At 42.1% G+C, this 15,832-nt stretch overlaps 1 protein-coding gene across 3 annotated transcripts in view; it reads right to left on the reverse strand.

Moving 5' to 3' along the window:
- Positions 1–15,832, reverse strand: part of RTKN2 (rhotekin 2) — a 68,444-nt gene that overhangs the window by 46,290 nt on the left and 6,322 nt on the right. For 2 of the 3 annotated variants that reach the window (XM_075934886.1, XM_075934885.1), the window contains exons 2-3: positions 14,525–14,724; positions 5,862–5,920 (exon numbers count right to left, since the gene is read on the reverse strand). In XM_075934886.1, the coding sequence (XP_075791001.1) occupies positions 5,862–5,920; positions 14,525–14,724 (259 nt within the window). The remainder of the gene's footprint in view (positions 1–5,861; positions 5,921–14,524; positions 14,725–15,832) is intronic. The other variant, XM_075934887.1, reaches the window with a different exon arrangement.

Raw genomic sequence — 15,832 nt, forward strand, 5'->3', positions numbered from 1 at the left:
GAGGTTAATTTGGTCATTTTGCATGGTGGCTCAAAATTATAAGTTTCCCACTCTTCTTGCTACTTAAGCCACATCATAAGTTGTCTGTTTGGTGCTCTTCCATTTTCTAGGAGTTGGTACAATATCTAAAAGGACATTGTAGCATTTTTCTGCCTTTCCTAGGCAACTATTAAGCTTCCAGATGATAATTCATGATTTCTTGCTGCTACAGGTAATATCCATACTCGCAAGAAGACCTTAATGTGACTTTTGTATTTCCTCCATTAGTGAACAATGGGCTTCTGCACAACTTAGTCAGTGCACATTTTGGCTATAAGATTGTGCATTTGGCACGAAAGCTCTTCATGTTTGCTGATATTATTGTCAGTGCTGGCATTAATGAGGACCATTTTAAATGAAAATTACAAATGCTCTGATGGCTGGGTACAGTCACTTGGTTATACTGATGACTGAGTACTTCAGGTACAGACATATTCTTTGGTTACATTGCAGTGATAGATGTTCAGCAGGATTTCCAGATTCAGAAACTCTAGCCACCAACTGATATTTGGACTGACACTTTGGACCAGCAACAAAGAACTAGTTACTTAAGTTGTGCTCAGCCACTATTATGGTCATGAAGGATGGCCAGAAGCCTGGGGACTAAGGAGTTAACTATGTCCCTGTACCTAGCCAGGTAGCATTCAGCCAATATAAATGCAGGCAGGGATTTCAAACTGAGACAAAGGAATTTTGGGGTTTTCCCTCCTTTGTCCCTGGACCAGTTTGCTCTCCAGATACTGAGGGGGACAAACAACATGTCTTTCTCCAAGAAAAGACTCTTCACCATCTGTAAATAGGGTAAAGTTTAGATAAATTCATTTAGCTAAATGGTTTGGGACTGTGGATCTGATGTCTGTGCTTTTAGAAATGGGCTTTCCTCCCTTTTGTAACTAAGTTTGGAGCCCATGGGAAAATTCCCATGAGTTTATTAACTGGTGGTTCTTACCATCTAGCTGATCCAACTATGCTTGTATCAGGAGTATTGTTTTGATAAAAAATAAAAAGTTTTCTTTTTTACTAACCTAGTATTGGTTCAGTTCTGTGTCCTGGAAAATCTGTCTGTGGATATCTGCATGCCTCTGACTAGAGGACTGCAGTTTATATTTTCTCTTTCTTTTTCAATCTCTTTGAAACCAACCCCAGAGCACCCCAACTTCTTTTCTCCAATGTCCACCCCTGTTTGTGGCAGCAGATTTTTAGGATTTTGGGGGGAAATTTTATACCGAATTCTGGAAAGATAAGTTTTTGGAGTACTTTTGTGGGCCCCCACTTCTGCATTCATCGTACCAGTGTGGGGAATCAGCCTTGACAGCCACACAAGGTAGACAAGATCTGGCAAGGCGCATGTGATGCGGCACTCCTGAAGCCATGGAAGGATGCAATGGAGCCAAAGAATTTCAGGCCTATATCACTATTAATATATCTACAAACTATACAAGCATCACATCTCAAATCATCTATCACAGGGTTGGGCAATAATTTTTATGGGGGGCTATTCTCAAGATTTTGGTAAGTGGTCAAGGGCCACACTTTTCTATGTAAGGGGTACAGGGACTGGGACTGCAGCTGGGTGCAGAATGGATATCGGGGTAGGAGAGGATGTGGGGTCAGACGGAGTTGTGACCTGGTACAGGAGGGAGGTATAAATGATTTGGATAGTGACCGAGGGCAGGGGATTGGAGTGCAGGAGGGTGGGATGCCAGGAGGTAGGCTCGGGCCAGGAGGCACTTACCTAAGCAGCTCCCAGACAGCAGTCCAGTGGGATCCTCAGGCAGGCTCCCTGCCTGCCAGCAGCCCTCCGTTAACCTTCACAGTTACATGTAGGCTCCCAATACATGCAGGGAGCCGGCTCCCCATGCCTACTCGCCTCCATATGTAACCATGTAACTACTGAAATATTAAATGCATTTTAAATCCCCTAACCAGAATCAAGCCATATCATGTACCAAACACTGGAAAAAAGCTATGGTTGTGGTAGAGGGACACAAGAAGAACCAGAAAACTGTAGAAACAGTTCCTGGAATTACATTAACTACAACTGTTTACATTTAGGCACGATTGAAGTGTGATTCACTATATTAAGAATTGTAGCACTTACAGACTCATATTTTTAAGTGTGTACAGGTGATGAATTTTCTACATTGGATGGTGAGTAAACAATTTTAAATTATCCTAACTTTTTAAAAATAAATGACAGATACTTTAAACTAAGATAAGGCACTTTCAGAAATTGCCTTTCAGTTTCAAAATTTCAAGTAAGTCATTCTGTCTAAAAGTAATTTTTTTTAATTAATTCAAAAAGCTACAGGGATCTCAAATTAAAGGGGGAGGGAAAGCATTGAGCATGGAAAATTTCAGCATTAAAAGACAAAGATCTAAATGTTATAAAATACAAGAAATTCCCAATTTACTAACAGGTTGTGGTCTAACAGTTTGTTTGTAAATCAGTTGTTTGGAACTCGGAATCCATACTCATGAAAACAATGTTATAAAGACCTAGATTCCTAGGCTAGCCCACAAAAGCCTATTTAATCCATAATGCAGCTGAAATATTGTATATTTGCAATGAAAAAGTTTTTTTTTAATTAACCTTGAATACTGGTGCTTGAGGGGATGAGGAGTTAGGTGAAGATTCTGAAGGGGACATCACCTGACCCTCTTTGCCTGCTCCTGAGGCCAGCTCCAACCCCCAGCACACACCCCTGTGCTGTACTCAGCTCCTGCTCACTAGGAGTCTGTGAGAGGTGCAAAAATGGGATGGAGGACTCCGTAGGAGCAAGGGGCAGCCGTGCAGCTGGAGAGAAGCAGCAGTTTCCCCTTCAGAGCACTGCTTCCCTCCAGCCGCTGGCTGTGTGATCATCCCTTGCTCCTCTGGAGTCCTCCAGCCAACACTTACACTGCTCACCTCAACCTGTGCTTCTTGCCTGCTCTCTCAAGCAAGGGCTGTCCTTACCTGTATGAAGAATACAATGAATCTGAGAAACAGCTATTCAAGTGCTAATGACATCATTTATCAGGCATTTGCCAACCCAGGTATATACTGTCAGTTTCTGAATTTACTGTTTGTCTACAGGATCTTAATTTAAAATATTTAATTAGTGTGTTGCTAAAGATTATATATTCACATCTCAAAAATTGTAATCCCCCGTTAGGCATAGGACCCCATAAATCCTAAGGATGTCCCTAACTGAGGCTGCAGGTGAGCTTTTGTTTGTAAGTGCAAATGTTTGTAAGTCAGGGAGTGCCTGTATAGGAAACAGGGAGTTCCAAAAACTTTTCAGAACTTTAACCATGGAAAGTCATGAATGACTGCTTTAATGCTCCAAAAAACAAGAAAGAGTACTTTGGTATGACAAAGATGAAAAATATGCGCCTTACTCAGAAAGTTATCAGGATATAGACTCAATTACTTGAACAAGTTTAACAGGATACTTGTAATCCATTTATCAAAAATTCAGATCAATTTTACACATCTTAATTTCAGTTACAATTAGTTGTAAATCCATATGGATTTAAATTAGATAGTATAATTAATCAATTTTAAATCCAATGATTTCTTCTGACATTTTATTTATAGATCATTATAAAACAAGACCTTGAAATTACAGTTATGCTTTTTGATCAACATGTAATTTATTGTCTGCTGACAAACTAGTAAAACAAATAAATTACATAATTTTTTCATGCCAGGGGGGATTTAAATGTGACAACAATATAAGAAGAAAATTATGGAAAACAAATGTATTCCCCTCTCCATGCTGAAATAGAGCTGCCACTCATCTGAGTCTATTTTTTGTGCCCTAGCATCCAACCAAATTATTATAAAATTCTACTAAGCCTTGGAGACAGAGCATATTTTGTGTACGCCTTAAAAGAAAAAGTTAATTTTTTCTTTTAAAAACGTTCTTTACTATAATAAAAATAGAGTCATTTTAACTTGTGTATTCCGGTATTTATTGCTCATTTAAAAAGTGAATTAAAAAAGCACCGTCAATGTTTACCAGATTTGTGCAAGCACCATTAGCATCCACACTATGACTTAATAGTCATGGTTAAGGCTACAAGTCAATCACAAGTTTTGTGATTGTCTGAGACCTCTGTGACTTCCTGAAAATTTCAATAATTCAGCCTTGCAACACTGGGACTTTAGGGGAGGCTTCGCTGCAGACTATGCAGTATAAAAGGGGAGCCAGCTTCACTTATAATGCAGAGCCCATAGTGCATGATGTAACCATGAGGATTTTTAAATGACTTTTTACATCACTAATGTCAAGATAGTAGCACATTTACACTAAGGCTAAAACTGAATATTTATTAAGCCCAACATGTATATATGCTTGTGTAGGTGCAGAACCTACAGTATAAACTTTTTAAAATGTATTCAATACATGAACACCTGATTTACTCAAATTCATACACATGAATTTCAATTCCTAGAATAACATTTTGAAAGATAAATTTGGAATCTAAGGTTTCAGTTTCCCTGTAGTTTCCTTACTGTATCTTTTGTCATATCATGTCAAAAATCAATGCCATAAAATGAGAATTATACTTCTCTACCCCCCCAGGGGAGTTCTGAGAATAAATAAAGGACTGTGAAGCACTCTGAGCTCTGCTGATGAAGCACTAAATAAAAGTTAAGTATTATTTATAGTAGACTCATTACAGGTTGAGCCACTGAAATTCATGACTCTCTAGTCCGGCAACATCCGTGGTCCAGAATGACCATGGATATTGCTGGACCAGAGAACCCAGGCTGACCAGGTTCAGGGGCTGACTGGTGGGGGGAGTACAGGGCTGACATGTTAGGAAGCACAGCCCCCCTCAGGAGTGCAGACCTGATAGCAGTGGGGCCAGCAGAATAGCCTTAGCCAGCATCATGGAGAACTCAGCCCCTCCCAGACTAGAGCAGTGGGACTGGTGGGGGATGGCAGCACAGCCCTGGCCAGGCCAGCATAGTGAAGAGCATAGCCTCACTCATGCCAGAAGCAGCAGAGACAGCACCTGGGAGCGCAGCCCAGGCCAGTGGCAAGAATGCAGCCTCAGACAGAGTCAGTGCGTTGGGGAGCATAGCCCTAGCAGGGTTTGGGGGCAGTGGGCCTGTGGCTGAGAGCATGGCCAGTAGCCGTGAAGGGATCCTTGAGCTCCCCTGGTCCAGCAAACTGTAGTTCTGTACCACTCAGGTCCCAAGGTGCCAGACCAGAGAGAGGTTCCACCTGTAGTAGCAACATATTGGTACCCTTTTGCTATGTTGCTCCTAAGTGGCTGTTGCTGTTATGGGGAGTGTTGACAATTCACAGCAGGGACAGTGTTCCCAGGGGAAATGTTGCTTGTAAGCAGCAGTTGCTTTTATAAGGTTGCTAAAAACAAATGTGTACTGTATTATATTACACATTTCACTGTAGGATCATGTAGAAGTTGAGCTATGAGGGAACATAGAAAACATTTTTAAAAGCCCTAACACAAATTCTGTTCACTTTCAAAGGGAGTTGGGCACTTTTGAAATGTTTATCCCAAGACTTTAAACACATTTAAGTAAATTAATATACTTCCTTTTCAATGTGTTTATGCATTTAAGGATATAAAAGCACTCAAAATCAAAATTCTTGAAACCAACAGGAAGATCATGGATGAAGTTTTCAAAAGCACCCAAATTACTTGAGCAGAAGACAAACGTTTATGGTCCTAAATCATTTTGGCTTTTTTTAAAGTCCCATTTTGTTTGTATATTTGGTCATATGAAAACACTAGCCAATGTATATATTTAATTAGATTTTTCTACATTTAAAACAAAATGAAACCATCACCCAGTTGTGTACCTGATATGGCAACCTTTCCTCTGCATGCTGCACGCACCTTACTCTGAACATCTGCACACCTGCCAAAAGAAACAGAAGATTTGAACTAATGTATTTTTATCTCTAAAAAAGCAAGCTTTGGCTAACTGAATAAAAAAAATGTAAGATGAAAGTTTCATATGTGTTAGGTCAAGGCACTTTTGAGAAAAGTTTGACTACCTTTGCATGTAGAGGAGCCCACACTTAAATTGTTGGGTTCTGCATATTCTTTGAGGAAGATAATGTAAACTTACTTAATATCATAGAGGATCCAATCCTCAAACCGTGTAAATTGGATACTGAAGGGTAAGTGAGTAGGGCTGTCTCCCCTACATTTTCCAACTCCAAGAAAATCTAGATATGCCTATTGCATCTCCTTCCTTCTACACATGTGAAGAGACTATAATTAGAGCCCCACGAATCTGTGTATAGCCACTTTACAGCCATGGCTCAGATACAGATGTCAGATACAGTGTCCATATACTGATGTGTATGCAGATATCCATGGTTCATTTTTGTGGATATGGATGCAGATACCACTTGTGTATTCATGTGGAGCTCTAACTAATTTGCTTTGTCCATTTTTGTTTGTCTTGAAAGTTGCAAAAGATAAACATTTCCTCCTCAACTAACAGAAGTTATTGACAAGTGTTGTGTTTTCCAAGGTGATAAATAATACACCTTGCATTGAAACTAGAAACAAATCAGAAGCCGATACAACTTCTGAAGCACTGACATATTCCCTGAGAAAAGTACCATTAAATATGGGGACAGCGATATTCTGCACAAATTAAAGTTTTCAAGCGGTCTTGAAAACGTAGTTCCATGTAAACCCACAATGTCCAGCCAGTTCTGAAGCAGCAGTCACAGTAGTGGCTACTGCAATAGCAAACTAGCCACACTCAACCAGCCAAATAGTCACATTATTCAAGCCAACTAGCCACCCCCTAGTGGCTAGCATGTTGGACACCATGGGTGTAAATCATAATATGATGGACCAATCTGAAGGAACCAAAGGAATGAACAATAGTGAGCTCCACATCCATCTACAATCTGTCCTATCTCCTGGTCAAGTTAAGAGCTCCTAATCATTACTGATATCTTGGCATCCAGAAGCACCTAGACTGTTAATCTAAGTAAGAAGTGAACACACCACTCATTTGAGAGGGCAAAAGTCACTTCCACAATTACATCCATTTGCTCTCAAACCCTCAAGTCATCACCAATCTTATCTGAATTGAGTCTCAACTAAGTACCAGACTCTGGAACAGATGATTGACTGCATTCAACAAAATCCAAGGCCTGATCTATACTAAATGGCTACACTTGTATCACTCAGGGGAATGAGAAGTCCACACCCTGAGTGACATAGCAACACTGATGACAGAAGTTCTCCTGTCAGAGTAGTGTGACAGAGTAGTTTCTTCACTAAAGTGCTGCAGCAGCACAGCACCACAAGTCCAGCTGCACCAATGCATTTTTTTTTAAGTGTTGATCTGGCCCAACTGTCAGAATGCTGATGGCACCACAACATAAAGCTCCACTAATGGTTTCAGATGCCCTCTGAATTGAGATGGGACAGAACTCTATATAGTCCTTGTCAAAGGGTACATCTAGACTACAGGGTTTTGTCAACAGAAGTTGTGTCGACAGATACTGTCGACAAAGCTTCTGTCGACAAAGAGCGTCTAGACTACATTCAGTTCTGTCGACAAAGCAAGCTGCTTTGTCGACAAAACCCTGTAGTCTAGACCCAACCCTAGATGCAGTAACACCTTCTGTCGACAGAACTCTGTCGACAAAAGGGGTTATGCCTTGTAAAATGAGATTTACCAGCGTCGACAAAACTGCTGAGTTCTGTCGACGTTATGTCGACAGAACTCAGCGGTAGTATAGACGCAGGTATAGTTGTAGTCGCGGTAGTGTAGACGCTGTAGTCTAGACACACCCAAAGAGAGCTTTCTGGGTAGATCAGCAGCTGTCCTGTTCTCTAAATCACTGGGGAAAACACACACACAAAAAACCCAATAGACAGACACTCAAATGTACCTCCAAGAATCTATGCTTCTGACACAACTGAGATGAACAGTTTTAAATGACCTAATGGAAAGAATCAAATTAAATAATGGATTTTAATCACCTTTTCCACTTGTACATCGGTTATTTTCTAAAAAGTATGGTTCATTCTCTTTGGCAGGTATTATGGCACGTTGATTTACAAATAGAACCTTTATATTACATATGGTACATCTTTTTGCTATCTATGAGGATACACTATAACTATATACATTTAAGTAATTATATAGTCTAATATTTTCAGTTTCTCTTTACAAGTACTGTACATTTCAGTATGTTATAAAATTGTGAATGATATGTTACTAGAAGACTTAACCAGAGTTAAGGGAAAGGGAGCTGGAGATATGGGGAGGGATGAAGGAGGGAGTTAAAGGGTAAGGAAGGATTAAGGGCAGGGGCTGCAGGAGTCAGGGCAGAAAGCTACCATGGGGCACAATGATTGTAGTTGCCGCCATGTGACCCAAAAGCTGCAGGTATACATGTACTGGGAGTGTTGGAGATTGCAGGGCCGTTTTTATTAAGTCCTGTATGAATTGAAAGCGCTCGGCTGGCAGATGAGCTCTCTCTGACAGGGAGTCGAGTCGGGCTCCTATAAAGGTTAGGGTTTGAGTTGGCCATGGACGCGATTTTTGCATGTTTACAATGAGGCCGAGGGAGTCGAATAGAACATGAGTTTCGGCTATCATGTGATGACTCTCTGAGAGAGTGTGACCTTTGATGAGATAATCATTGAGATAAGGGAAAAATCGAGACATCCGTTCTGCGTAGATGGGCAGCCACTACTGCAAGTGTTTTGGAGAACACTCTTGGGGCCGAGACAAGGCCGAACAGGAGCACCTTGTATTGAAAGTGCTCATCCCCCACTACAAACCGCAGAAATCATCTGTGAGCTACATATATTGTGATATGGAAGTACGCATCTTGTAAATCTAGGACTGCAACCAGTGTCCCTTGTTTAATGCTGGTATGATCTTCGCCAGTGTGGTCATCTTGAAGCACTGCTTTCGAATGAAACGATTTAGACCTCTCAGATCGAGGATAGGCCTCCACCCGCCCCCCCCCCCCGACTTTTTGGGAACTAGGAAATACCTTTAGAGTAAAACCCTTTCCCCCAGAATTCCATGGGTACTTGCTCTATGGCTCCGATGTCTAGCAGGTGGAGGACTTCTCCTTGAAGAGTGACCCCGTGCCTGCAGTAGTAAGCACTGCACGGTGAGCGGATCGGTGAACGTGAGCACCTTGAAGGGAATCGAGATCTAGAGCATCTGTGATGTGAGCAGCTCCATTCTCTACAGTAATGGTGGCGAGACGACACACTGTGCCGAAGATATTCCCCGTGACCCATTGTATGGTATGCAGAAGTAGAAGGGTAAGGAGATGGCTCCGGGGAGGGGGAGAGAGAATTCACCCTGGGCATTTGATTTTGATGCTGCTTTAGCAGAAGCTGCTGCTAGTTGTTCAGAGCATGCAGACTGAGAGCCTGAGGGCTCAGGTGGCTGTAATGACGCAGGCACCTGGTCAGTAATAGGCACCAAGGGTGCCAGTGGTGCTGAAGACAGCTCCTTGCACGGAGGAAAATGCAGGACAATGTAGCACTGTAAAGACTAACGATGGTTTATTAGATGATGAGCTTTCGTGGGCCAGACCCACTTCCTCAGATCAAATAGTGGAAGAAAATAGTCACAACCATATATACCAAAGGATACAATTAAAAAATGAACACACATGAAAAGGACAAATCACATTTCAGAACAGGAGAGGGATGCGGGGGGGGGGGGGGAGGAGGAAGGAAGGTAAGTGTCTGTGAATTGATGATATTAGAGGTGGGGAGAGTGGGATGTCTGTGAGCTAATGGTATTAGAGGTGATAATTGGGGAAGCTATCTTGGTAATGGGTAAGATAGTTTGAGCATTTGTTCATTCCTTCCCGGAGAGTGTTGAATTTTAACATGAATGACAGTTCAGAGGATTCCCTCTGATGTCATCGATGTACCGTAGGTAGAGAAGGGGTGAAAGGGGACGGGAGTTGAGGAAACGTTGTTCTAGGTCAGCCATAAAGATGTTAGCACAGAGATTTCAACAACCTACACCCCACCATCAACCTCAGCCTGGACCATTCTACACGAGAGATCCACTTCAACAATGGAAAATTAGACACCACTCTCTACAGAAAACCCACCGACTCATGCAGTTACCTACATGCTTCCAGCTCCCATCCAGAACACACCACACAATCCATTGTCTATAGCCAAGCCCTTCGATACACATTCATTCTGCCGATACCATTATTGGACCTAACCAAGTGAGTTATAAGATCAAGAACACATATTCCTGCGCATCCAGAAATATAATTTATGCTATCATGTGCCGAAAGTGTCCGTCTGCTATGTACATTGGACAAACATCTCAGACACTTCGCCAAAGGATTAATACCCACAAAACAGATATCAGACAAGATCACAAAGAAAAAACAGTTTCTTGCCATTTTAACTAGAAAGGACACTCTCTCAATGACTTAATCACCTGCATTCTGCTACAAAGACCTTTTACATCTGCACTTGAAAGGGAATCCTCTGAACTGTCATTCATGTTAAAATTCGACACTCTCCGAGAAGGAATGAACAAACACTCAAACTATCTTACCCATTACCAAGATAGCTTCCCCAATTATCACCTCTAATACCATTAGCTCACAGACATCCCACGTCTAATATCATCAATTCACAGACACTTACCTTCCTTCCTTCCCCCCCCCCTGCATCCCGCTCCTGTTCTGAAATGTGATTTGTCCTTTTCATGTGTGTTCATTTTTTAATTGTATCCTTTGGTATATATGGTTGTGACTATTTTCTTCCACTATTTGATCTGAGGAAGTGGATCTGGCCCACGAAAGTTCATCTAATAAACCATCTTGTTAGTCTTTAAAGTGCTACATTGTCCTGCATTTTGCTTCAGCTACCCCAGACTAACATGGCTACATTTCTATCACTATTGCACGGAGGAGTGACTGCAAGAATCTGAGAAGCCGGTACTGGGAGCATCAGTGCCGATGCTACTGGCCCTTTAAGAAGCCCTTCTGTCTGCAGTGCCAGTGGCAGCCAGGAACAAGAAGTGGCAGCCGGCTTTCTTGAAGTGGATGCATGGGCTACCCTGGAGCCAGAGGTGCCCGGCTTGCCATCTGCACTCACCCGCGATTGCGGGGCAACCAGCAGGGACCGAGCAGGAGAGGCTCTCTTCCTCTTTGGGGAAGTCAGAGGCGGGGAAGGAGCCTTCTGCTTTTCTGGTGTAGGGTCCGAGGCAGAGGAGCCAGTAACATTAGAAGGCAGGAGAGCCTTGTCAAATAGAATCTCCTTCAGACGCCAATCCCGCTCCTTGCGGGTTCTGGTAGTTAGCTTAGCGCAGTGGCTGCATTTCGGGGGGGATATGTGCCTCCCTGAGGCAGCGGACACAGGCAGAGCACCCGTCAGAGACCGGCACTGAGTCTCTGCACAAAGAGCATTTTTTTTAAACCCAGGAGAGCCCGGCATTTTGAGTCAGAGAGAGAGACGTCAGTTCATGCCTCTTTATCTGTCCGCTCTCCTTTTCACTTTTCTCTTTGTTTCCTTTCTCCCCCGCCCCTTAAGTCTGGTAACTAGTGAGGTTAGCAACAAACAGTAACTGAAAGACAGGGTGTATAACGGTATAACCTGAAGAAAAAAAAAACCTTTCTGTTCCTTCTGTTTGTTTCCTTATCTTTAAGAAGAAGAAGAAGAAGAAGAACAAGCCTGTGAGCTAAGGGGGCTGCAGCGGGAGGAGAAACCAAACGGAAACACTATAACTATATACAACTGAACTGTTTTGGTTTTTTTGTTTTGGAGAGCTGAGACTACAGGCTAAAGCGACAGCAGCAGCTAAAACGCACGTTAACAATTGTAAGCATAGAAAAACAGGTTATACTATATTAACTCTCCTTTTTTTTTTTTTTTTTTTTTAAACACAAAGCAACGAAGTAATGAATAGCAGGCTAAAGAAAAATATTTTTAAGTCTTTCTTAAACTTCCACTCAGATATCAGAGGAGATGAAGGAGCTCCTTCCACGACCCAAGGCGGATGAGAGGAAACTGGCGGCTGCCAGATGGCGTGCAGCGGATGAAAGGCGCAAAACCAGCTCGCACGCGCGCGGTCCGGCCAAACACAGCTCCGGCAAGCTCTGATTTGCGGCGCCGGGACCAGCCCGACACCAGACATGGAGCACCCACGGGAACTACCCAAAGAAGAACAATTTAAATATCAAAAAAAATCTGACAAATAAAAAACTCCAACTTTATTTTTTTTTTAAATCAGAGATATTTATCCATCCTGACCACTACCTTGTGATCAACAGTATCAAAGGCCTACTAGAGATAGAAGAATCAGCAAAAATATTTGGTCTTTCTGCTTTTGGAGATGGAGAAAGAAAACAGCATATAAGCCTTCAACTTATCAAAAAACAATAACTGATAAAGATTTGATGATGGCATAAAATGTACCATGGTTATGTGCATAAACACTTTTAAATTTTAGCTTTAATCATCAATGTTATTCTGGTCACAACATAAAATTCTCTCAACTAGATTTCCTCCCAAAAGGCATCATTTCAAAGACGAAAAATGTTAGAAGTTTGTTGCTATGGCTACAGTTCATTTGGGATTAAACCCATAGCTGCTTGAAGAGTTCCTGTAGTGAATTGCTACATAATACTTCATTAAACTGATACTCTGAAACAAATGGTAGCTCTGTACGACTATTCTCAATATTGAATACAAGTTCTAGACCTTTTGCAGAGCAACATTAGCACCCAGGAATTTTAATTTGGGCATATTTTAGCCAATCATTTGTCTTCGTGTTTGTGAAGAATCGTGTATTTTGATTACTATAAATGTAGTGAAATAAAATGGCCAGCAGAGGGTACCAATTAACCACTGTGTGTCTATCATTAAAGTACATTTAGAAAGAGTAAACGACTGAAAATTTAAAATAAAAATATGCTGGTTTGGAGATATTCCCAGAAGTAAGACCCTACTTAGCTTGCAATACTGAGGACTCTGCATTATTAGGATTCCACCACAGTTTTGACAGCTGTGTATGTTGGTAATGTGGGGCAGAAAGCAGGAGCCCCAGCTGTCAGCCCTGGACCCCACTAGGCTGACAGAAGCTGACAATGGGGGCTTCTGCTCTCATTTAGAGATGTAAGCAAATAGTGGAGTCGACTACCCGAATTCCCCCCTCTTGCTGCCTCTGTATTAGCGATGTTAAATTTCGAGTAATTGACTAATTGAATAGTCGATGCAATTTGCAATACTATTCAGTTAGTCGACGGGGCACCTCCGCCTTTGAAGTGTAGCAACAGCTCTAGGGCTGTTGCAACACTTCAAAGGCGAAAGCGCTGCGGGGAGCACAGAGCCTCTATCAGAGGCAGCAGCACGGCGTGAGAGGAAGGGGAGAATTCCAAAAGAGGTCCCAGCTCCTTGGGCCGGGTCTGGGACCTACCCTGCTGCAGCTCTGCAGTTCAGATGTAGGAGGAGCCAGGTTGCCTGCCCACCCAGCTTTTACTATATTTATACTGCAGAGCCAAAGCAGGGGTAGCTCTTGGAGTACTTCCTCCTTTATCAACGAATTGTGTAGTTGATAGCCAATTATCTAATTACTCACTTCCTAACATCCCTACTCTCATCACCAGGAGATCAACAGCAGACATCCATAGAATTGTATTTATTACTGCAAATAACAAGGTCCATTACTTTTCCGCATTTTTCATGGCTTGTTCGCAACTCAGCTGCAATTTTTTGACAATCATTCTGCAATTCAAGTAGGACAAGGGTGGCCAACCCATTAAACCAAGAGAGCCGAAACAGCATCAGAAAGAATGTGAAGACCCACACCAAAATTGTTGAGCAAAAAAAAGCCCTCCCACCAGCCAGAGTTGTTGAGGGGAAAAACCCACGCTGCTCCTTTAAAAACTGCAAGTAGCCCATCAACTGCCACCATCTTGCCGGCACCATTTTGCCACGCCGGACAGCTCCCCCGCACCCGGTGAGCACAGGGAGCCAGGGGCAGATTGTAGGGTGGGCATGGGGCGGCTTCGCGAGCCACATGCAGCTTGCGAGCCATGGGTTGGCCACCCCTGAAGTAGAATCTTATGATAAGATTGTCCGTTCTTCATTCTTTCATACACCTAGCCTGACATTCCTGCACATGTTTTGTACAAATCTTGTATTCCACACTTCTATCTTGAACACTATTGGATAATGTCCACAATATGTTTTAGTATAGGACAAATTACCTTAATTTAGATCTTCTGAAATACCAAACTCAATAGCTTGAAGTGAGGTTATGAAATGCAGATTTAATGCTCTAGCATAATGCAAAGATCAAATTGTTATGGGGTTTTGCTGTAGAGGACGAGGAGAGGAAGGAGGCCAGACAAGTATTAGATCAAAAAGCCTCCTGATACAAACAGTAACAATGATCGAAACAGTTTTTTTCCCAAAAAAAGCACAACATGCCACTGAATTCTTATTTTGTAATAAAATACCCAAGATTATTACTAACCATCCTCTAGTTCTGCACATGACTGGCTCCTCTTTTTGTTTCAGTAGTTCTGTCCTGTAGGCGAGTATGCGAGCATTGCAAACCATCAGGTTTTTAACTGCATGCAGCACTTGATCTTTTTGTGTGCTCACTGCAAGCAGTTTACAGATTCCCTCTCGCATGCGGACTTCAAAGTCAATCTTTTCTCGAAGGCTGCATTCCTAGATATCAAGATACATACAAGAGTGTCAAGAGACCAAACATTAGAGAAATACAATAAAATTAAGCAATGTACTATATCACTGAGAGGGTGTGGTACTGTAAGTCTTTAATCACTAGTCAGTAAGACTACTCCAGTGTTTGAAATGTGTTTCCTTTTTCATATATAAAAAAGAGAATGCCTGAATAAATTGATGCATAGAATCATAGAATCCCAGGGCTGGAAGAGACCTCAGGAGGTCATTGAGTCCAGCCCCCTAGCCAAAGCAGGACCAACCCCAACTAAATCATCCCAGCCAGGGATTTGTCAAACTAGGACTTAATCTCTAGGGATGGAGAGAGACTCCACTACCTCCCTAGAGAACTCATTCCAGTGCTTCACCACCCTCCTAGGGAAATAGTTTTCCCTAATACTCAACCTAGACCACTGTAACTTGAGACCACTGATCCTTGTTTTGCCATTCATCACCACTGAGAACAGCCTCTCTCCATCCTTTTTGGAACCTCCCTTCAGGAATTTGAAGGCTGCTATAAATCCCCCCTCACTCTTCTCTTCTGGAGACTAAATAAGCCCAAATCCTTCAGCCTCTCCTCGTAGGTCATGTGCTCCATCCAGCCCCAAAATCATTTTGGTCACCCTCTGCTGGATCCTCTCCAATGCATCCACATCCTTTCTATAGTGGGGGGTCCAGAACTGGATGCAATACTCCAGATGTGGCCTCATCAAGTGCCGAATAAAGGGGAATAATCACTTCCCTACATCTGCTGGATATGTTCGTCCTAATGCACCCTAATATACCATTAGTTGCATACTGGATTGAAGAGCTGTGCATTTCCTGCGGTTCTTTGCAGCATATGATATTAAAACTCTGATTTAATTATTATCCAATCAGGATGTTTTATTATGTTATTAAGCAATTGATATTGATAAAATAGTATTATTTGGTCAGTCATTTTGCTATAAGGAAAAATATGTATATAAAAATAGTAAATGAAACAATGAATTGAACACCACTGTAGTTCTTTTGGGTTATGTTACTTGTTAATTTGACTCAGTGAATGAGAGCAATGCATCTTGATCTCAATCAATGGTGGGGTCATAATGACTTC

This window comes from Pelodiscus sinensis, chromosome 8, assembly GCF_049634645.1.
Source record: "Pelodiscus sinensis isolate JC-2024 chromosome 8, ASM4963464v1, whole genome shotgun sequence".
Lineage (NCBI taxonomy): Eukaryota > Metazoa > Chordata > Testudines > Trionychidae > Pelodiscus > Pelodiscus sinensis.